The sequence below is a fragment of the Dipodomys merriami genome, unplaced genomic scaffold (genome assembly GCF_024711535.1).
Source record: "Dipodomys merriami isolate MVZ:Mamm:240054 unplaced genomic scaffold, mDipMer1.0.p SCAF_5, whole genome shotgun sequence".
In the NCBI taxonomy this organism is placed as follows: Eukaryota; Metazoa; Chordata; class Mammalia; order Rodentia; family Heteromyidae; genus Dipodomys; species Dipodomys merriami.
Window position 1 is genome coordinate 11,596,224 of NW_027206068.1, and position 23,364 is coordinate 11,619,587.

The 23,364-nt window shown below is 41.8% G+C and overlaps 1 protein-coding gene across 4 annotated transcripts in view; it reads left to right on the forward strand.

The window, feature by feature from the left end:
- Positions 1–23,364, forward strand: part of Osbpl3 (oxysterol binding protein like 3) — a 190,416-nt gene that overhangs the window by 152,589 nt on the left and 14,463 nt on the right. For all 4 annotated transcript variants that reach the window (XM_069996070.1, XM_069996073.1, XM_069996072.1 and 1 more), the window contains 3 exons: positions 11,152–11,215; positions 16,900–16,978; positions 18,097–18,241. In XM_069996070.1, coding sequence (XP_069852171.1) covers positions 11,152–11,215; positions 16,900–16,978; positions 18,097–18,241 — 288 coding nt within the window. The remainder of the gene's footprint in view (positions 1–11,151; positions 11,216–16,899; positions 16,979–18,096; positions 18,242–23,364) is intronic.

Below are 23,364 nucleotides of genomic sequence, written 5' to 3' on the forward strand. Positions count from 1 at the left end.
AGTAAAGTACATCATTGGGATTTTAATGGGAATTGCATTGAATTTATATATCAATGTTGGAAGTATGGGCCATTTTCACTATATTAATTCTGCCTATCCAAGAACATGGGAGGTCTTTCCATTTCTTGGTGTCTTCTATGATTTCTTTTTTAGGCTTTTATAGTTTTCATTAAATAGATCCTTTACATCTTTGGTTAGGTTAATTCCTAGATATTTTTTTTAGGTTATTGTGAATGGGGTTGTTGCCTTGAATTCCCTTTCTGCGTGTACATTGTTGGTGTACAAAAAGGTGACTGATTTTTGTGGGCTAATTTTGTATCCTGCTACTTTGCAGAAGCTCTAAGAGTTTAGAGGTGGAGCTTTTGGGATCGTTAAGATATAAAATTAATGTCATCTGTAAAAAGTGATAGTTTAACATCTTCCTTCTCCTATGCAGATCCCTTTAATGTCTCTTTCTTGCCTTATTGCTGTTGCTAAGGTTTCCAGAACTATGTTGAAGAGGAGTGGAGAGAATGGGCATCCTTGCCTTATTCCTATTTTTAGGGGAATTGGTTGCAGTTTTTCCCCATTAACTATAATATTGGCTATTGGTCTGTCATATAAGGCTTTTATTGTATTAAGGAATGTTCCTTCTATTCCTATTTTCTCCAGAGATTTTAACATGAATGAGTGTTGTATTTTATCAAAAGCCTTTTCTGAGTCAATGGAGATAATCATGTGGTTCTTGACCTTGGATCTGTTGATGTGATGGGTTATATTTACTGATTTACATATGTTAAACCATCCCTGTATCTCTGGGATGAAGCCTACTTGATTGTAATATGTGATTTTTTATAATTATTTCTGGATTCTATTGGCTAAAATTTTATTGAGGAGCTTTGAATCTGTATTCTTCAGATATTGGTCTGTAGTTCTCTTTTTTTGTTGGGTCTTTGACAGGTTTGCTTTCATAAGTTTTTCTTCTTTCCTGTCCTATGTTTACTAAATTGGTCTCCTAGTGATATCTATCTGGTATGGATCCCTGATCTTGATTGTTTTCTTCAGATTGTAATCCTTCTCTTAATATTCTTTGTAATGCTGGCTTATTGTTTATGAATTCATTTAGTTTTTCTTTACTTTTAAAGTTTTAGTTTCTCCGTCAAATATGAATGTTAGCTTCGCTGTATATACTAGTCTGGGTGGCAGTTATTGGATTTCAGGGCTCGGATGGTATTTTCCCAGGTTTTCCTTATATTCAGTTTGTGAAGAGATCTGTAGTGATTCCAATTTTTTTCCCTTTGTAGTATAGCTCCTTCTTTGCTTTTGCTGCATGCAAGATTGTTTCTTTATTGCTGAACTCTAGCATTTTTACTATAATGTGCCTAGCATTTGTTCCTCCTAGGATCCTACTTGTTAGGTGTTCTGTAAGCCTCTGTTATGTAATAAGATTTTCTCTTTTAAGACTGGGGAAATCTTCAGTGATGATCTTATAGAATAAGTGTTGCATTCCTTTATTCTGGTATTCCTCACCTTTGTCCACCCTAATTATAGAAACGTTAAATTTCTTGGCACTGTATGCTTGTTCTTGGAGTTCCCTTCGGCATATTTTGAGTGTTTTTTCCATATCTGTAACTTTTTTTTTCAGTTCCTGCATTTTGTTTTCAGTATCTGATGTTCTATTTTGCATTTAATTCACTATATTAAATGTGGCTTCCATTGTGGTTTGCATGGAGGAAACTGAGCCATTTATGATTTCTATTTTGGTTCTCACAGTATTAATCTCATCTTTTAGCAAGGTGTACTGCATCTATTTTTGAATGCATTTCTTGTTTGAAATCCTGGATCTTTTTGTGTGTGTGTGTGTGAAAATACCATACAGAGGGGTTACAATTACATGGGCAAGATAATGAGTACATACATATCTTATCAAGCATTGTTGCCTCCTCCTTTGTTTCCCCTTCCCATCCCTTCCCATCTCCCCCCTTTCCCCACTGCCCCTTACTTACCCTCCCTTCCCCCCCCCCCCCCCGGCAAAGTTGTAAAGTTCGTTTTTCAACATAACGATTTGTACATCTCATTGTTGCAATTGGTCCACCTGTATCCCTATTTAAACAATTTGTTTTTTCCCTTCCCCTCCACAAATTATACCAACTTCAAATACAGTGAAAGCAGGGGGAGGAACATACAAAGCAACAAAGAAATCATCTTATAAATATGTTAGAAACAATTGCATGAAAGCAAAAACATTTGAATACTTATCTTGGGGTTCATTTCACATAACATCAACTTATCTGACCTTTTTTGCTTGTCTCAGACATATACTAGTTATTGCAAATAAAGGAAACCATTGGACCTATGTTTCTTTGGTCCTGGCTTACATCACTTAATATAATTTTCTCCACGTCTTTCCATTTCCTAACAAATGAGGCAATGTCACTCTTTCTGATGGAGGCATAGAATTCCATTGTGTATATATACCACATTTTCTTGATCCATTCATCTACTGAGGGGCATCTAGGTTGGTTCCATATCTTAGCTATGGCAAATAACTGGATCTTTTTTTTTAATAATTCATTTCTTTGTTCTTTAAATTTCTGATCCATTTCTCACTTTAGTTCTTGAGTCATTGCCTCTATCATCTCTTGGATGTAGCATTTGTCTTCCATTTCTTTTTTGCTTCCACTGGAGTTCTTCTCTGGGTGGCTGGTGGCCTTTGGTCTAATTTGCTGTCTTGGCTGTTGATGAATCTTATAAGTTTTTGCTGATTTTCGCATGTGGGTTCAGCTATTATTGGAGACTAATTCCAGACTGACTGTTTTGGTCACTGGACTACATTTGCTTGGTTCTGGATTGGTTCCTGGATCGACTGATGAAGCTTGCTCTCGGCCCTGGGCTTGTTGAGAGAACTTTACCTAGTTTCAGTTCTGTTGAGGGAGGGACCACTTTCCAGCTGCTGGTCTGACCCAGGTAGATTATTGTTAGATTCTGGTGGGCAGATACACTCCACCCTCTGTTGCAGTGTGCACTCAGATCCTGACCAGTCAGGGACAAGCTGTTCAGACAGCTCAGGTTCCCACCTGGGACACAGGTAGGGCTCCATCAGCTGCATGGAGATCCCAGGCAGTTCCCACCTTCACACAAGGACCAGCAGCCTGGACTGCTCACGCTCCCTCCCAGGGGCACTCTTGGTCAAGCCTGGTGGGCTGGGTGTGCTTGCACAGTTCCTAGCTTCTGTAGGACCTGTAGCCCAGGTGGTAGGGGGAGGGGTCCAAGTCAAGTTCTGGGGGTTACCACCAGTATTGGTCTCCCATGGTGGAAGGGTGGAGGGAGGCGTCCCCTGTGGGGTACGCACTTATCCTGGAGCTGGTTGGGAGTTGTCCAGCAGTGCTGTAGCAGATTGCTATTTTTGAGTAGGTCACTGGTCACCAACGCATTCTGCATTTGTTGAGATGATTGTGGGCTGTGCTGGGTGGTGATGTGGGCTAGGTCTGTTTCACAGTCTCTGCCTCTGTTTCTGCTGTCTGGGTTGGCACCATGGACGTTTTGTGCATTGGCCTTCTACAGACCGGACCACTGTAGTTCTGGGGTCCCTCACCACTGCGGGCCGGGCCGCTCTGACAGGATGTTGCAGAGCTGTGCTGCACCAGGGGTCTTCATACAGGTTCTGAGCTCCGGATTTTCTGTCTCTGTTTGCAGTCTCCAAGTCAGCACTGGCTCTTGGGAGTCTTGGGACTGCTGTGACTCTGTTGTCCCCGGCGGGCCCCGGGCCAGGCCTTTGGGCAACTTGGCACAGAGCTGTGCCACCAGCAAGGGGTGGGCGAAGTGTCTTCCTTCTTTACCATCTTTGTGTAGGTTCTGAAGTCTTTTTGTCCTTTTCTTTTTTCACTTTCTTTATCTCTGGATATTCACCTTTTTGTTGTTGTTGGTCTCTTGGAGAAACAGAGTGTTGAAACCCTAACTCTATTTAGTTGGAAAGAGCTGTGGTGTTTCCCTACTGTTCCATCGCCATCTTGGGCCTTCTTCCACTTGTTTTGTGGAAAGGATGTGCAATCAATTGGGCATCCCAGCCTTTATAAACATTTAAATCAGATTTTAACCCAGCTATCTTCTGCTGAGAATTTGTGTAAGAAAAGCTGACTGCACTACTAATAGTTACTCATCTTTTGTGTGTGTGTGTGTGTGTGTGTGTGTGCGCGCGCGCACGCGCACACGCCTGTGGATTTGAAATTAGGACCTCACTTAGCTTTGTTCCCTCAAAGCTGGTGCTTTCCCAATTGAGCCACAGATACTTTTCTGGGTTATTCTGGGCTAATTGATAATAAAAGGCTCCAGGCAGGCTTGGAACTGACAATTGTGAGTCAGCAAGCTATGGATTTTTAAAGAAGTTGATGGAAAGTAAGAGTGACATCTTACCTTCTTGCTTTATTCAGTGCATCCTCCTTTCCTGTAGCCCATTTGAGAACTCTGAACATAGCTGGGTTGTTGATCAGATTTCTAACTACCTGCTAGCAGGTAGGTATTTACAGCTGGTTAAAAAACATATCACCTTTAATGACATGCTCAAATAAAACTAGCAACAACTCAAATGCAAGGCAACAAAGACATTGCTTTATGTTTCTCTGCATTTCTGGGTCATTGCTTAAGTGGTCTGGTTTTATTTCTTGAAAGGCTCTATATTTGTGAGATAAGTGGTTAACTATGAACTTGGAGAAAACAGTTGGCAACTGCCATCACCACAGATTGCCTAGTCTCCTCTGCATCATCCTTAATAGGGCTTGGTTTTGTGAATCACATCTACTGGCAAATCCTAGGTCTACCTTCAGACTCCTTCCTTCCAAAGCAAGTCATTGGTGGTGGCCTCCAGCCACCATAATCAGTAACTGAGATTATTGCACTGGACTCATTAGCTGGATTTCCATTCAGATGTCATTTCCATAGCCAACTCCTCACACAGCAGCCAGAGTGGTTGTGTTGTGTTGTTGTAATACTAGAGTTTGAACTCAGGCCCTTAAGTTTATTCTGTTTTCTTGCTAGTCTGGCACCTTCACATTTGAGCTGTGCCTCTCGCCCTACATTTTACTTGTTATTTTGGAGATGGGTTATCCTTGAGCTGCAATCTTCTCGAGTTCAACCTCCTAAGTAGTTAGGATTACAGGTATGAGCCACTGGTATTGGCTATAGTGGCTATTTTACACAGAAAGAAAACAACACCCTCTAACAACTTCCTAGTATAAAATCAAGAGTATAAAATCTAGAGTCCCAGCTGTGGCCCAGAGAGCCCTATAAGGTCCTGACAAGCCACCATGCTTCTTCTCTTGGTCCTTGCCCTCCACCCAGCAAGACCACCTTGGCTTTTTGTTTTTGATTTCATCAGTTTCCAGTCCTGGATGCCTGCAGTGACCTCTCCTAGATCTGTTTGTATGGTCCCTGTTACCCTCAGTCTCCCAGGTTACCATTATTAGGATCCTCTGCCCCCCCACCCCCCCCCTCCCGCCACACACACACACCCTGCCATCTCATGTAGAACAGCAGCCTGCTCACTCTGCCCGGTCCTCACACCAAGCTTTATCTTCCTTAACAAGTGCTACTATTGACAAGTTAGATGGTTCAATGCTTATTGTCAGTCTCACCACTTCTGCCCTAAAGTACATGTTACCCAGTAGGTAGCACATGACAGCCATCACTAAGAGCTGATCTCCTGTCTTGGTTACTGTTTTTGTTTTGTTTTGTTGGCACTTGGCTTCTTTCTGCACTCTACCCTGTGTGTCAAGAAGCAGGACAACTAGGTAGCTGCAACTCTGGGCAGTTAGTTCAGGGAAAAGTGATGCTAAGGGACAAATCAAAAAAGAAAGAAAATATACAAATATTGAAATACGTTTTTCCTCAACTGATTCTCGTTGACCTCTTACAGAAAGTATATTCAAAGCATATGTCAGGTATTGGGTCAGAATAAAGTAAGTCCCCTTTTATCCAAATACATTATAAATTACTAGAATTCTTAACTGCCAATGGAGTAGAATTCTTAAGGGCCACACTGAGGCATATTATGAAGAAGACATATCCACTCACATAAATACTTCCTAGTAAAAAGAAGTATACTAATTTCCTGAATGCTTAGAAATCCTCACCAATTAGGAATTGCTCTTTGATTAGAGAGGAAATGATGAAGAGATTCAATGAAATTTAATCTCCATTGTATCTAGCCATTAAAATGACAGATAATGCCTTTTCTGGGGCTGGGTCAGTTTAGACTCTACTGTTTTCTGTTTTGTTTTTTGTTCTGTTTTTGTTGTTTTGGAGGTTTTTTTTTTTTTGCCTAGATTACAATATAAGAATAGAGACTAACTGGGCCCTTGTGCCTCATGCCTGTAATCCTAGCTATTCAGAAGGTTGAGATCTGAGGATCATGGTTTGAAGCCAGAAGTGGAGTCGTGACTCAAGTGGTGGAGCACTAGCCTTAAGTAAAAAAAAAAAAAAACAACTCAGGGACAACTCCCAGACCCTGAATTTAAGCCCTGGGACTAGTACAAAAAGAGAAAAAGCAAGAAAGCAAGAGAAAAAGAAGGAAGGGAAGGAGGGAGGAAAGAAGGGAAGAAAAGGGAAGGAAGGAGACAGAGAAAAAATAGAAAAGAAAGGAATGGAATAGCAACTAGCCTGTAATCCCAGCATTCAGGAGGCTAGAGGAAGATGATGAGTTTGACACCCCTCTAGTCTACATGGTAAGATCTTGTGTCAATAATAATAAATGAAAACCATGAGAATAGAGTCCAAACCAAAGCCAACACTAGAAAAATAGGTCAAATTGTACTTGCTATACTCTACCCCAGAAGAAGGCCTGCCATCAACAAAGACTGAGTGACCAGCCACGAGTTACCCTTTTCCATGGACATTCAAGCTGATCAGAGCCCTAGACTCATATTTTCAAGGTTGGCTGTTAACCACTGACCTGTTTGATCCATGTTCAAAGAAGACATTGAGAACAGATGTTCAAATCGTAGCATTTTGCTGCCAAGAAGTATGCTGGCCTCATTTTACAAAGAAAGAAATGAGACTTGAATAAGTTAGAAAGGTCAAATTCCAAAGCTTTTTTCTTTAAGCGTTCCTAAGAAAAGGACATTAATGAATGCTGGGGCTTTGGGAAGACAAGAGCCCAACTTCCAACTCGGTCATAGGAAGGCTGATGTACTGATATTGGGTTAGGATCTAGTGCTATCTTCATTGCTCATTAATAGGGCAGCATTGGTGAGATTCTGTGCTGAACAGAACCTTTATTTCCTAATTTATAAAGTAAGGTGAGTGAGGCTTGAGGTTACCATGGAAACTAAGTGGAAATACCCTAATCTACACTGGCATGGGAGTCTGGACATATTCCACATGTATTGTCATGATCTGTTGATCCAAGTGGTGACATTAGCCCTATTTTATTAATGAGGTAGCAAAAGCTGAGAGAGATGAAGAACTTTGCAGAAGGACCAGGCACTGGGCATAGTGGTGCATGTCTGGGATCTCAGCACTCTGGAAGGTAAGGCAACAAGATGGTGAGCGTTAGAAGCCAGTCTGGACTGCATACATAGTGAGATTTTTGTCTCAGGAAAAACAAAAACAAGAAATTTTACCCAGTGATACAGTTTATAGATGACCCAGGCCTGTGGGACACAGAAGCTCTCATACATTACTTGACACTTGAGTAGCCTGAGACAGATGACCCAGAAGTGTGTCATAAATAAGAACTTGCTGTGAGAAATACATTAAAGAAAAAGAAGGCATCCTTGTAAATTTCCCTCAACCCTGAAAAGCAGTTTGGTCCAAACTGTTCCCAGATGCCTGTTTAATTCATAAAGACATAAGCAAGATCATTGATACTTCATACACTCATTCAGAAAACATCTTTTGGGGCTACTTGAGGTAGTACATGCCTGTAATCCTAGCATTCAGGAAGTGAGGCAGAAGGGTCTTCAAGACCAGGCTGAGCTACTATCAAGACCTGTCTAAATAAAATCCTTTGGGTACATTGAAAGTGCCCTTCTAAACAGTAGCTTATTAACCTAGAACAATAGGGTTTTTTCCTGAGATTTGGACTCAGGGCCACTTGCAAAGCAGATGCTCCACCACTTAAGCCATGTCTCCCCAGCCCTTTTTGATTTATCAAGTTTTTTGAATAAGGTCTCTTATTTATTGCCTCCGCTGGCCTGGACTGTAATGCCAAGGTCGCAGGACCCCCCGCAAGAAGACCACCGAGAGTCAGACTCTACAGCTGTTTTATTTAAACAGGCTGCAGCTCGGGCCTCGTCCTATACTCCGACACAGTGGAGCCTAGGAGGAGAGCCCCGAGCTAAGGATTTGCAGGTCTTATATAGGCAGGTGTTTTGATTACCACCATGTGTTGCTTTGCTAGACAGAAACAAGCAACACGTGGTGGTCACTGCCTCAAACTTTAACCTTTCAGGACCATAAACCTACTATTCACACTTTCTTTGTTGCTGAGATGACAGGCACACAGGCACATGCCACTGGTTGAGGTGGGTTCTCATGAATTTTTGCCCAGGTTGGCATCAAAACAAGATCTTTACAAATGGCTATAATTACAGATGTAAGCCATCTCACTCAGCTTAGCACAATAGTTTTTCTTGTTCTTTCTGTGGGGTTTTTTTTGTTGTTGTTTTGATTTTGTGCCAGTCTTGGAGCTTGAACTCAGGGACTGGGCACTGTCCCAATACTCAAGGCTAGTGCTCTACCAGTTGAACCACAGCTCCATTTCTGAATTTTCAGTGGTTTATCTGAGATAAAAGCCCCAAGTATTTTATTGCCTGGGCTGACTTCAACTCATGATCCTCAGATCTCAACCTCCTAAGTAGCTTGGATTGTAGGTGTGAGCCATCAGCACCTGGCTTAACACAATAGTTTCTAAAAGATCAAACTAGCATTTTAATGTTATAATAAGCCTTCTTGTATAATTCATATGGACAGTATATTTATATACCTGTTTTATGGGTGGTTTTAAATGTATGGAACAGGTGCATAGTTTTTATATACTGCATTTTGCTTTGATGTTTATATTGGCTACACTCATAAAGACTATGATGCTTTCTTAATCATTTATTGTTTCCGGAGGATTAGTTTTCAGAAATGCCTACATTATGGACTGAGGGGAGCACTTCATAGCTCCTCCCCCACACCCACAGTTGGGTGCCCTGTGGGTAGAGAAACGAGGCATCAGGATTCTCATCCTGATATAATTTCATATGAACCCATGGTTTAAAAGTTAACTAGAAGCCAGGCACTGGTAGCTCATGTTTCTAATCCTAGCTACTCAGGAGGTTGAAATCAGAGGGGGCAGAAAAGTACTAGAGACTCCATTTAAAATTAACCAGCAAAATGCCAGAGGGGAGGCATGGCTTAGTGGTGGAGTGCCAGCTGCAAACAAGCAAGTAGAGTAAGAGCATGAGGGCCTGAGTTCAAGCCTCAGTACCAGCAAAAAAGTTAGATTATTAGTTGAGAGCTAACTGGTATGAGAGAAAAAGAAGGAGGTACAGCATTTTGTGATATGACCTGTCTCCAAGTGGTTGGACTTTATCAAGATGACAAAGGAAAGCAGAGCTAGAGAGTCACAGTATAGAAGTTAGGTTTCTCGATCAATGCTTGAAGTGGGAATTGACCTCAGGAACCTTGTAGAACAGGAAGGAGACCCACATTCTTAGGAGGCTTGTGGGGAGCTAAGACTTAACACAACAACACCGCCACAGTATGTCTCCTACTTTGCACAGCAGCTGGAATCTTATCTGAGTACTCTGAAAGGTTTTTTGTCTTTGATCTGCTTTTCTTTGGCCCCAGCTTTGCTCAGGTGTCACCTACCAGTCACCTGTGTCTGTGAGTATGCGTATGGCTCTAGATCATTCCATCCCTGGCGTTCTCTGCCAATTGGAGTGGCACACAAAAAGCAAACCATGCTGAGGGTCCAGAACAAGGGAGGAGCTGTTGTTGCCATCCCTGTCTCCTTCCCGCCCGCCCTCACCGCCCCTCCCCCCCTCCCGGCAAAACTGGGTGTTTCCAGCAGGGCTCAGGATTCTGAGTTCTTCATAAATAATACAGTGCAGCTGCTTAAAGTGTTGGGAGTTTGTAAACCATTGAGTTCAACAGTGGCACTCAGTTTTCCTTCATTGTTGTCCTTATCTGTGTGCCTTCCGATTTCAGCTTCCACATTTATAATCTAAAAGGGCTCAGGGCTCTAAGTACTGTGTAATAACCAGTTGTCTGAAATGGAGCTGCCTGGAAATACCACTGTCAGCATTACTGGCTTCACCGGTACTGAGCATGGTCTGTGGCACTGCTGACCTGTGAGGAGAGGGACAGAGAAACCATTCGCTCTCAGCTTCTTAGCAAATACCAGAGATAGCCTATTGTCTTACTGCTTAAAGGTTTTTCTTTTAAGTAATTATTTTTAATTGTTATTATAAAGGTGATGTACAGAGGGGTTACCATTTTATAAGTCAGGTTTACCTGACACTCCTCTCTCTCCCAGTTTTTCCTTCCCATCCCTGCCCACAAGTTAGATAGTTTATTTTCAATAAAAAGTGATTTTTTTCCTTGACAATAGAGAAATGTATTTGTCCTTAGCCATCAGCAAACCTTCCTCTACAATTATGTTTAGCTCTTTTATATAAAAACTATCATTCTTTTATTTTAGTTATCTTGGGTTATTTATTTTGTAAGTGATTTTAGAAGAGGCTGGATTTGTGATTAAGTTTTTAAGAGTTGAATTTTCTGAGCCCAAGGGAACAAATCTTTGTGTTACTTAGAAGTAACATACTAAAATATTGTTCTAAGGAGTGACATTGGTCATTAGCCTTCTCTCTTCTTTCTGGTACTCCACCTCAACCCCAACAGATCCCAGAATGTCCTTATAATTTTGCATCTTTCAAAGCATCTATCTCTATCACTTGCAGTTAGGTCTTTCCTAGGAAACTTCCATTCACAGCTTTCCTCTCGTGACCAGACTGAGGAAGTGGGAGCTGATTGTGTCAAGAGCACCCTCTGGAGGTCAAACTATAAAATTACAGTTCCTCTGTAGTTAAATTCTACACTTTGTGTTACCTTTCAACACAGGAGAAGGAATAGATTTTGCAGAATACAACAGACATTTGTTTATTGTTTTTCTGTTTTTTGTCCCACCAGGTCAGTCACCATCCACCTATCTCAGCCTGCCATGCTGAGTCTGGAAATTTCGTTTTCTGGCAAGGTAATGTGCTGACATATGTGACCTCCATTTTGTGTAATGGTATATAGAGTTCATTTGTGGAGGAATTGTTTAAATGTTTGCTGAGATCAACAGTCATCCTCAAAGAGTTGAGGCCTCATAATGCTCTGCTCCAATTGGTGGCCCCACTTCTAGGCTCTGGACAATAGCTGCTACATACCATTTATTTATTTACTGATATTCAGCATTTAATTTTAGTTGATTGCTACTAGTTATTTTAAGTATTCAGGGAGATCATTTTGTTTCACCATTTTGTTTATTGTTTTTAATGCCAGTATTTGGGTTTGAACTTAAGGCCTGGGCACTGTCCCTCAACTTTTTTTTTTTATGCTCAAGGCTAGAGCTCTACCACTTGAGCCACACCTCCACTTGCAGCGTTTTGTTGGTTAATTGGAAGTAAGAGTCTCCTGGACTTTTCTTCATGGGCTGGCTTTGAACTGGGATCCTCATATCTCAGCCTGCTGAGTAGGATCACAGGTGTGAGCCACCAGCACCCAGCTGGGTTCCTAACTTTTAACTGCAAAATCTTATTGGCCCTATAAGGCTCTTCCTTAAAAGCAATGGGGGATTTTTTTATGTTTTATTGTTGTTGTTGTTGATGATGATGATTTTTTAGTACTAAGAATTGAACTCAGGGCCTCATGGTTGCTAGGCTAATGTTCTACCACTTGAGCTACAGCCTCAGCCCTTAAAACTATGTATTTTTTCAATGGGAGGAATCTTCTGAAAGTAGTCCCTGTCTTACCAACTTTTCTCCTGGGGCTGCTCCTGGGCTTTGAACTCAGAGCCATGGTATGTCCCTGAGCTTTTGTGCCACTTGGGTCACTGTTCCACTTCCAGCTTTCCTGGTAGTTGGTTAGAGATAAGAGTTTACAGATTTTCCTGCCTGAGCTGGCTTTGAACCTTGATCTTCAGCCTCCTCTAAGTATCTAGGATTACAGGATGAACCACTGGCACTGGCTTTGGCTTCTTTCTTATTCATTCTCTTCCTGGATAATACTACCTATTTCCTAGGTACAAATCCTGCTTTATTTTCATGCAGTCTAGTATTTCTCTTCCTTTTAGTTAAGTTGCTTAGTATTTACTGTGATTATAGTTATTGTGGAGTTGGTTTTATTTTTGTTGTTGTTGTTGTTGTTGTTGAGCTTGAACTCTGGGCCTGGGTGCTGTCCCTCAGCTCTTCAGCTCAAAGCTAGCGCTCTACCACATTTATGTGGTGCTGAGGAATCAAACCCAGGGCCTCATGCCTGCAAGGCAAGCACTCTACCACTGAGCCACCTTCCCAGTTGGTTTGAAATCTGCTCTCTTGTTAATTTGTTCTCTGTCATATTTGTTTTTTGTTAACCCTTTCCCTCTCTTTACCTTCTTTTAATAGACTTAAATAGACTTTTTATAAGTATAATATTTTATTTACTGATCTCTCTGAAATATACCAAAATCCTTATAACTAAGGAAGCTTTTCATGCTAAAATACTGAGCATGACAAACTTCTACCAAAATTATTTTAATATAGAGCCTTCACTTGAACCAACCTATGAACATTACTTTTAGATGGTAAAATCTGATTACAAATATAGGATCATATGAAAAATTCATACTTCTGGGTTGCTGGAAAAAATTTTGAGAATCATGTTTAAACTACAAAGTTTAGTTTGTATAACCCTCAGCCCTTTGGAGAAATAACATGTAGAAAATTTAGTTTGTATAACTCTCAGCTCTTTGGAGAAATAACATGTAGAAAATACATAGAGGATAATCTGTGTTACAGTGGTTATAGGCCATATTGATCCTATATTTGCCATCTGATTTTCACATAGCTGCTCTTGTTTTGATCACTGAAAATAAGACTGAAAGACTAAGTGCAGACAGAACTCAACAAAATGGCGCTACTTTAAAATTACAGTGTTAGCTAGGAATCAGTGGCTCACTGTAATCTTGACTACTCAGGAGGCTGAGATCTAAGGATTCTGGATCAAAGCCAGCCCAGACAGACAAATCTAGGACACTTACCTCCAGTTAACCAGCAAAAAGCCAGAAGTAGAGGGGTGGCTTAAGTGGATAGAACACCAGCCTTGAGTATAAAAGCTAAGCAAGAATGCAAACCCTTGAGTCAAAGCTCCAGAACTAGTGCACGCACACGTGTACGCACATGCACACACAATTATAGTTTTAAAGTCTAAAAGGTAAAGGTAAAGTATGCTTCTTATTCAGAATCTAGACTTCATACCATTGCCATGGTACATAACAGTGCATTTAGTGATTTGTTAATTAGTACAGCACATTGTATGCTCCAAAAGAAACGTAATGATCCAGTAAAATCATGTATTGTGTCTTAAAAACAAATGACCTAAGTTTAAGGATGAACTGGCTTTTCTTGGTATTTCCTTTTCAAATTACTAATATAAACTCACCAAGAATAAATTATATATTTCGTTAAACTCCAAATAATATGCCAAAAGTTTCTGAGTTGGTGTATCTTATTCAATTTCTAAAACTAAACAAAGAGGTTTTGTTTTTTTTTTCCCTGACCTAAGCATTTATATTTCTAGCTCTCTAAGTTAACATTAAGAAGAAAGTACAGCCAGGTGCAGGTGACTCATGCCTGTAATGCTAACTACTTGGGAGGTATTGAGATCTCAGGATTGAGATCTGAGGATTGTGACTCAAAGACAGACAGAATTATTTGTGACATTCTTATTTCCAATTAGCCAGCAAAAACAAAGCCAGAAGTGGATGTATAGCTTAAGTAATAAAGCACCAGCATCGAGTGAAAAAGCCAAATGAGAGTTCAAGGCTCTGAGTTCAAGCCCCAGTACTGGTACCAAAAAATAAAATAAGGAAGAAGGACTAGCTTACTTATTATCTAAGTATTTTCTGTCTTAACACTCCCTCTATTTCAAATAAGTTACTTCTGAATGTGACAAAGTCTAGCAGTCTGATTCTACCACAGTAACACTTGCAGGATTCCTGGCCCATTAGTTGACTGTGGAATTTCTCAACCTTCTCCTCATCATGAGCTTGCTCTTATCTGTACATCAGACTCAATCACCTGTTACACTAATGCACCAGTTCTCATCAGCTTGCCTGGATTGTAGAACCACATGTTCCTCATAGGGTCTGCTGCTCAGCCAGGTGGATGCTCCCAGGTCTGGAACTGTGCATTATAGCAGATGCCGAGGAGGCATGGGAGGAAAGGCCATGGATGCAAGCTGGTCATCTGCCCAGCTACCTCTTCTTCCCAGGGCCACCACTGGTGAATCTGAATACGTTCAACAATTCTATTTCATCTTCTCTGTTGGGTTATTATTTATACATGTCTGATTTGTGTCTTGTTACTTTAAGATATATATTATAGCCAGGCACTGGTGGCTCATTCTTGTAAGCCTAGCTACTGAGATTTGAGGATGGTGATTAAAAGCCAGCCCAGGCAGGAAAGTCCATGAGACTCTTATCTCCAGTCAACCACCAAAAAAGCTGGAAATGGAGGGGTGGATCAAGTGGTAGAACACAAGCAGAAAAGCTAGGGGACAGCACTCAGGTCCTGAGTTTAAGCTCCAGTGCAGGTGCGCACGCACACACACACAAACACACAGACACACACATGTACACGCACATACACAATTCATATTAGATATCTTCAATATATTACAACCTACCCTCAAGTAATATTATGCCACTTCATGTGTGGTATAAGAAACTTTGTAAACTATACTTCAAGTTTTCCTCTCTCAACTTTGCTCTACTTTAATATACATTTTACTTACATATGTTATAAACCCTATAACACATTGTTATTTTTTTATTTTATTTAGACAGTTCTTTTTCATAGCAATTTTATTGAGATATTTTCATATTGTACATTGTACAAAGCATACAATTCAGTGGTTTCTTTCTCTTTTTTTCCTGTTTTTTTTTTTTTTTTGGTCGGTCGTGGGGCTTGAACTCTGGCCCTGGGGACTGCCCTCAGCTCTTCAGCTTAAGGCTGAAGAAGGCTCTACCACTTGAGCCACAGCACCACTTCAGTTTTCAGGTAGTTAATTGGAGATAAGAGTCTCACAGATTTTCCTGCCTGGACTGGCTTTGGAGCATGATCCTCAGATCTCAGCCTCCTGAGTTGCTAGGATTACAGGCGTGAGCCACCAGCGCCTGGCTTGGTTTATTTCTTATATTCTGATTTGTAGAGTTATCACCACAACTGTTTTTTGAAACTCTTTACCAAGCCCTCTATTTCCCTCCCACATCCCTCAGCCTGGGTCAACTCCTGATTAAAGCTCTTTGTACAATTTGCCTATTTGAAGTATCTCACATAAATGGAAACATACACTACGTATCCAGGTACTTCCTCAGCTAAGTCTTACCTCTCTCACCTGGACCCCAGCAGCAGTCTGGCCTTCCTGCGCCCACCCTCATTCTCCTGTAGTGTGTCTGTCCTCAGCACAGTAGTCAGACAGTCAGGACTGTTCTGTCTTCTCTCATGTTACTAGCATTTGTGCAGGCTGGAAAAGTCTGACATTTATGAGTATTTTCTCTTCCTCAGATCTAATTTACCAGTCAGTTTTGTCCATTTCTGCTTGTTAGAATTATATTTCTGTGTGACCCACAGTTATTGTCTTGATTTGCTGCATTCCTGATTATTCTTGGACAAGTACAATGGCCTCTTGTTTTCTTGCTTTTAATCTCTCCTTGATTCCTTTCTCCATGTGATTTCAGTTATCTGAACTTGGTATCTAATCACAGCAGTTCTATGTTTATTTTCCGCAGTGTACACAAAGCAGACTTCTTAGCCTGGCTTAGGGTGCCCTCTGTTTTGTAGTCTCAATGTGACTTTCTACTCTTCTTCTCAGACAACCCTACGTCCATAGGACAGAACACATGCTAGTGTGTGTGTGTGTGTGTGTGTGTGTGTGTGTGTGTGTGTGTGTGTGTGTGTGTGTGTGTGTGTGTGTGTGTGTGTGTGTGTGTGTGTGTGTGTGTGTGTGTGTATCTGTCTGTCTGTCTGGTCTGTCTGTGTTGTACTGGGGCTTGAACTCTAGGCCTCCAGCTCTCAGTTGGCTTTTTTAAATCAAGACTAACGCTCTACCACTTGAGCTACACTTCCATTTCTGGATTTTGGGTGGTTAATTGGAGATAAGAATCTCATGGACTTTTCTGTCCAGACTGCCTTTGAACAAAGATCCTTAGAACTCAGCCTCCTGAGTAGCTAGGATTACAGGTATGAACCACTAGCTTCCACACTCCACTCTCTTCCTCCATCTCTGCTTCCTTGAGTGAGCTCCTTCCTCTGCCTTCAGTTGCTTTTTCTCTGCCTGATGAGCTCCTTCTACAAAGCCCTATTTAAATGGCTCCTTCTGACAAGCCTCCTCTGATGCCTTCCACAGGCTTTCAGGTAGGCCTTCTTTCCCAGCTCCACTGAACTTGGAATACATTTATAGTTGCCCTTCTCTATGGTAACTACTTGTTTTCATGTATGAATTCACACTGTTAATTCTTCCAAGGAGAGAATTTTGTTTTATAATTTTAGTTTCCTTGGTTCTGCTATATGACATGGAAAGCTATCCTATAGGATAATCTAAAATGGTTGTACTTTAACATCAGTTAGCTAGATTAAGAACTCTTATCTATGTAGATTTCTTGCTAAAAATGTAATATTTGGTATTTTGTTTCAGATATGAGATGGAAAAATAAGTTCTGGGGCAAATCCATGGAAATTGTCCCAATTGGCACAACCCATGTGACTCTACCAGCGTAAGTTCCTCTTGTGTGGCTAGGAACTTACAGAATTTTAGAGCTGAGAATTCACCGTAGTGGCAGGGTTCTCACCATCCAGGGCACTGGGAGTATGTTTTAATCTTCCCTTTTCTCTTCTTCCAGAGCTAGGGATGAAATATAGAACCTTTTGCACACTGGGCGGGCATTCTCCTACTTGATCCATCCTCATCCTTGTTTTGTTCTTTTTATCTGATGGGCAGTGGGTTCAGATTGTATCATCTGGGAAATCTCATTAGCTTTTGAGTTTTTTTCCCCCTCAAGTGGAAATGCCTCCCACAAATTAAAGTTCCCTGAGTAGATTTTTTAGAAACTCACGTCTACTTCCTAATGAAGATTAAGAATGGGAGTTTTTCTTTAAGCTGGTCATGCCTTACTCTTTTGTCATTGCCTTTAAGAAAGACATGGCCTTGACTTTACAGGGATTACTGGTACTTACTCATATAAAATGATTATCAGAACTCCTAAACAAAAGCTGGAGCGCTTTACCTACTCTCTGCCTCTTGCTACAGATTGCCCTTGGCACTTAGCTCCATAAGTACTATATAAATGCTTTCTTCTGGTAAAAGGTGTAGTTGTGCAAATTGTATAGAACTCTCCTAACAGTCAGGCACTGGGGACTCATGCCTATGACCCTAACTAATCAGGAGGCTGAGTGAAATCTGAGCATCATGGTCCAAAGTGAGATCAAGGAAGAAAAATTAGGAAAGTTGTGAGACTCTTCAGTTAACCACCAAAAAGCCAGAAGTAGAGGTGTGGCTCAAATGGTAGAATGTCAGCCTTGAATGAAAAAGCTAAGGGACAGCATCTAGGACCTGAATTCAAGCCCTAGTAAAATGAAATTTTTAAAAAATGTATCTTTCTCCCATCCTAGTTTGGTTACATTAGTGAAGCTCTCACTGGTTTCCAGCATGGGGAATCTGACCCTGTCCTGGCAGCTCCGTGGGGAACAGCAGCTCAAATCACAGGATGCCCAAAGCCTTGAGGGAGGGGCTGAGCGGTTTGTCACCTGGCTTAACTTGGGGACAGCAGAGTTTATTTGCATTGGCCACTGGCTCTTCTGGGAATCGTTACTTTGGCTTTCTCCTCCCTTTTAGTTTCGGAGATCATTTTGAGTGGAACAAAGTGACCTCTTGCATCCACAATATCTTAAGTGGTCAGAGGTGGATTGAGCACTATGGAGAGATTGTCATCAAGAATCTAAGTGACGACTCCTGCCACTGCAAAGTGAACTTCATAAAGGTAACCAGAGCAGCCTCCCCCCTCCTCCCCGCCCCCCCCCCCCCCGAGCTCTCACGCTGGATGGGCTGACCTGCGGATTCAGGTCCTCAGGACACAGGCCATCTTAAGGGATCTTTCACGGGACCTTTGTGCCAGAAGCTCCCTAGCCCCAGCCCACTGTGTCATCTGGACCAACACCATGTCCTCTCTAGCCTCCCTCCTCCTGCTCTCACCCCCTCCCCCTGCTGCCCATCCTCATCCCAGAGCCAGAATGTCGCCATGGTGCCACAACACCAGTACACTATAAAGACACTATGGCATATGTCTAAGTGGGGTAAGCCAGACTCAGGAAGACACAGACTGTATGATCCAATTACACGAGGATCCCAGAGGAGCCACATTCACAGACAGAAAGCAGAGCGAGTGATTTCCATGGGCTGGAGTAGGGAGGAATGGGGAATTGGCCTTTCATATATATGAGTTTTTATTTGGGAAGATGAGAACATTCTGGAAATTGATAGTGGTGATGATTGTATATGATGAATGCACTTAATATTATTGAATTAGGTTAACATAAAGCTGAGTGTGATGGTACATATCTATAGTCCCAGCACTCAGCAAACTACAGCCAGGAGGATTGCAATTTTGAGGCCAGTCTGGGCTGTACAGTGAGTTCTTATCTCAAAAAGGAAAATGTTATGTTCATATGTTTACTATAAGAAACTCATACCACTGGGTGCCAGTGGCTCCCACCTGCAATCCTACCTACTCAGACTGAGATATGAGGATCCTGGTTCAAAGCCATTCCAGGCAGGAAAGTTCATGAGACTCTTTTTCTCCAATTAATCACCAAAAGCCCAAAGTGAAGCTATGGTTCAAGTGGTAGTTCATAAAAGCTCAATGACAGCACCCAGGCCCTGAGCTCAATCCCTAGACCCAACACAGAAAGAAAAGAGAAGCTTATCCCAATACTGGTGTCAGGGCTCAAGTGGTAAAGTAATTACCTAGCATTCACAAGTCCCTGGGTCTATATCAAGAAAGAAAGAGGGAACTAAGTGGGGAGGATGGGGAGTACAAGAGGAGAGAAGGCAGAAAGAATGGAGGAAGGGAGGAGAGGGAGGAAGAAGAAGGGAAGGGGAAAGAAGAATTTATGGCACATTATTCTTTTGAAAAAAAAAATCCCTCCAACACCTTCCATCTTCCTTGGAGTAAAAGCTTACATCCTTACAAAGGCCTGCATGGCTCCTAACAGCCCGTCCTCCCCATCCGTAGCCCTTTGCACACTACACACATTTACATATACAACATACACACTCTCCCTCATTCCTCTCCAAAGTCCACTCATTCCTCCTCCTTCCCATCACTTTCTCCTTACCCTATCACCTCACTGGCCCTTCCTCATTTCCTTCTGCCTTGACCACTCAGATTCCTGAATCTTCACCCTAATCAATCTTTCACTCTTTTTCATATTGCCTTTCCTTCAGAGTTTTTTTTGTGACTGCTGGGTTTTTACCTTGGTAGTGATTGCTTTACCTGTTTCTCCTCTCTCCACAGCCTCCTCACCATCCTCATGCTGGGCTAGGTAGCTTACTCCTGTAGCCCTGCTGCCTGGTGCACAGCTCACAACAGAGCTCCTAACATTAGAGAAAGATGGGCCAGATGCAGATATATGATTGTCTTTTCCAGCTACCTTGACTTGAGGCTGTCCTCCATCTTCTCTTCCTCCTCTCTTCTCCACCTCTTCCTCTTAAAAATGCATTTACTTAATGTGGTTTTTAAGTATTACCCTTGTTCAGAAATATTTACATTTAGCTCAGATCAAAATGGTGAGCTGAGAGGTGAGGTCCCAACTGTGGAATTTCATGCAAGTCTGCAGCATCTAGGAGGGTACTCAGGATGAAGCTGAATGGGGTCTTTGTTATAACCTACAAGTCCAATGAAGTTGTAAACACATATAAAACTGGCCATGACAACTTTGCGTGGCAAAATTTAAATGATGCCCTCCTGGAAGCTTTGCCTAAGCTGTCTGCAAAAGAAGCAAAGGTAGCTGGGCGTCGGTGGCTCTCACCTGTAATCCTAGCTACTCGGGAGGCTGAGATCTGAGGATCCCGGTTCAAAGCCAGCCTGAGCAGGAAAGTTCAGGAGACTCTTATCTCCAATTAACCACCAGAAAATCAGAAGGGGCGCTGGCTCAAGTGGTAGAGTGCTAGCCTTGAGCTGAAGAGCTCAGGGACAGTGCCCAGACCCAGAGTTCAAGCACCATGACCAACCAAAAAAAAAAAAAAAAAAAAGAAGCAGCCTGGAACAGAGGTGTGTTACCCTTGATCCATGGGAAAACCATTTGGGTGTCAACGTTTTTGCCAAGGACATGTGCTCTACTCCATGTCTACCCTCACCTGTCCCATCCACTCAAGGTCTGAGAGTTTTTGTTATTGTTGTTTGAGTGTTTTTTGTTTGGTTGTTTGTTTGGGCACTACTGGGGTTAGAACCCAGGGCCTTATGCTTACTAGGCAGGCATTCCAATATTTAGCCACTCTCCCAGGCCCTATCTGCATTGATTATTTTCAAGACATGGTCTTTCTTTATGTTTGTATCAGCCTGGACTGCTGTCCTCCTAGTTATGCTTGCCCTGTAACTTAGGATGACAGGCACACACCACTGTGCCGAGCTACTGGTCAAGAGGGAGTCACTAGCAATGTCCTATTCTCTGCCTGGTCTACAGGGTTGAGACACTATACCTAGATGTTGATTTTTGAATAAAGATCTCACTGGGTAGTCCAAGTAAGCCTCAAAACTTGCGATCCTTCTGCCTCAGCCCTCTCAAGTGCTGGTATTACAGGTATGTGCTACCATGCCCAGCTTCAGAGATGAGATTATTGTAGTTATAAGATGAATATTGGATATGCCTCCAGTGTAGAATGACTGTTGGAAGTCTTACCCATGGACTGTGACCCACCCTCTGACTTCCTGTCCAGTGTCAGCCTTCGGTTTTTTAGTGAATATCCCTGAGAGAAAAATCTGACCCTTGTTTTTCAGTGAGCCTAGGTTTGGACTATTGCTTTTCCCCTCTTTTATATAGCTGGGTAACTCAATTTTAAATTCCTTCTTCACCTCTGAGACACTGTTGTTCCTGTCCCTTCCTTCCATTTCTATCAACAGGCTTGGAGGTTTGGAGCTGAACCACCAAAACATGGCCTGGAAATGCCACTCAAATTTATTGGTTTCCAAATATGACTTCTGTTCAGCTGGAAATATTGCTAGGACTTTTTATTTTTTATTTATAGAGCAATGCCTTCTGTTCTTTATAGAGATTCTTAAGAGAAGCTAGGTAGTTGGGAGATTATTGGGGGAGGGTGGAGAGAGCAGGGAGGTCATCTCAAGGGAGTTGGGTGCTCCCTCTGCTGGCTGAACAGTGGTACTGTTTGAAACCCAAAAGGCTGAATTGAGCTGGGATGTGCTGGTCTGCCAGACCTCACAGATCACAACCAGTGCTCTGTGAAAATGTACACAGATAAAGGTCCTGTGTACTAGATAAGCAGTCCTAATCAAAGAAATGGGAAATTTTGAGTAACTTCCTGAAAATTTTTGCAAATGACTGTCTACTTCCTGTGGAGGAAAAAAAATTACAAGTTAAATTTCTTTTAAATGATAGTGGTCAGAGATATAGCTCTGTAAGTGACAATGGCAGTCATGAGACAGCGGCCCCACAGAAGGGATCTTAGAGACCAGCCATGCTCTTAGGCAAGGGTCTGAAGAGACTTTCTTTTTTTTTTTTTTTTTTTTTTTTTGTCGGTCGTGGGGCTTGAACTCTGGGCCTGGGCGCTGTCCCTCAGCTCTTCAGCTCAAGGCGAGCGCTCTACCACTTGAGCTACAGCGCCACTTCCCTGAAGAGACTTTCATTCCTGAACCACACATAGCAAACGTGATGGGGGGATGTATCCGATGCAAACACTGGATCCAAGTTACAAATGGCAAAATTAACCATTAATTTTTATTAAATAACTAAAGGTGATATTGGAAAAGAAGAAAAGAAAGGGGAAGGAGGAAGGGAGAAGGTGTGTGTGAGAGAGAGACAGAGACAGAGACAGAGAGAATATCTAGGCTTAACAGATACATAGACCAATGAAAACAATATAGATAGCCCAGAAACAAACCCATGCATCTACAGTTAACTGATTTTCAACAAAGCCACCAAGAACACATGATGAGAAAAAGAAAGTCTCTTCAATAAATGGTGTTGGGGGAAAAATTGAATATCCACATGTAGAGCAGTGAAACTCCTTATTTCATACCATATACAAAAATCTAAAGCGCAGCTGGGCACCAGTGGCTCATGCCTGTAATCCTGGCTACTCAGAAGACTGAGATCTGAAGATCATGGTTCAAAGCCAGCCTGGGCAAGAAAGTCTGTGAGACTCTTATCTCCAATTAACCACTCAGAAGACCAGAAGTGGTGCTGTAGCTCATGTGATAGAATGCTAGCCTTGAGCTAAAGAGCTGAGAGACAGAGCCCAGGCCCAGAGTTCAAGCCCCATGACTGACAAAAAACTAACTAAATAAAAGACTTAAAACATAAGAGCTAAAACTGTAAAACTACTCAAAGAAAACTCAATGGAAAAAGCCCTATGGTGTTGATCCAAACAGTAATGGTTTGGGTAGATTCCTAAAACACAGGCAACAAAGCAAAAATATTCAAATGGAATTGAATCAAACAAACATGCCTCTCACAGCAAAGACAAACAATCCATACAGGGAAGAAACCTACAGAATAAGGAGAACATATTTTCAAACTATGTCTGATACGATGTTAACATACAAAATATTTAATGAACTCAACACAAAAACAAGAAAATAATCTTATTTTAAAATGGGAAAAGGATATACTTGAGTGATAACGCACTTACCAAAAGACCCTGGCTTTGATCTTACCCACACCAAAAAAGGCAAAGTATCTGAACAAACATTTTCTCAAAAAGAAAGATCCCCTCCCTACCCTATCCCCTGTCAGTCCCCTGAACTCTGGGCCTTGGGGCTGCCCCTGAACTTTTTCTCTCAAGGCTCTACCCCTTTGAGCCATGGCACCACTTCTTGAGCTATCTCTTAGAATAGCTATTATAAAGAGATATAAGATAGATGTTCGGAAG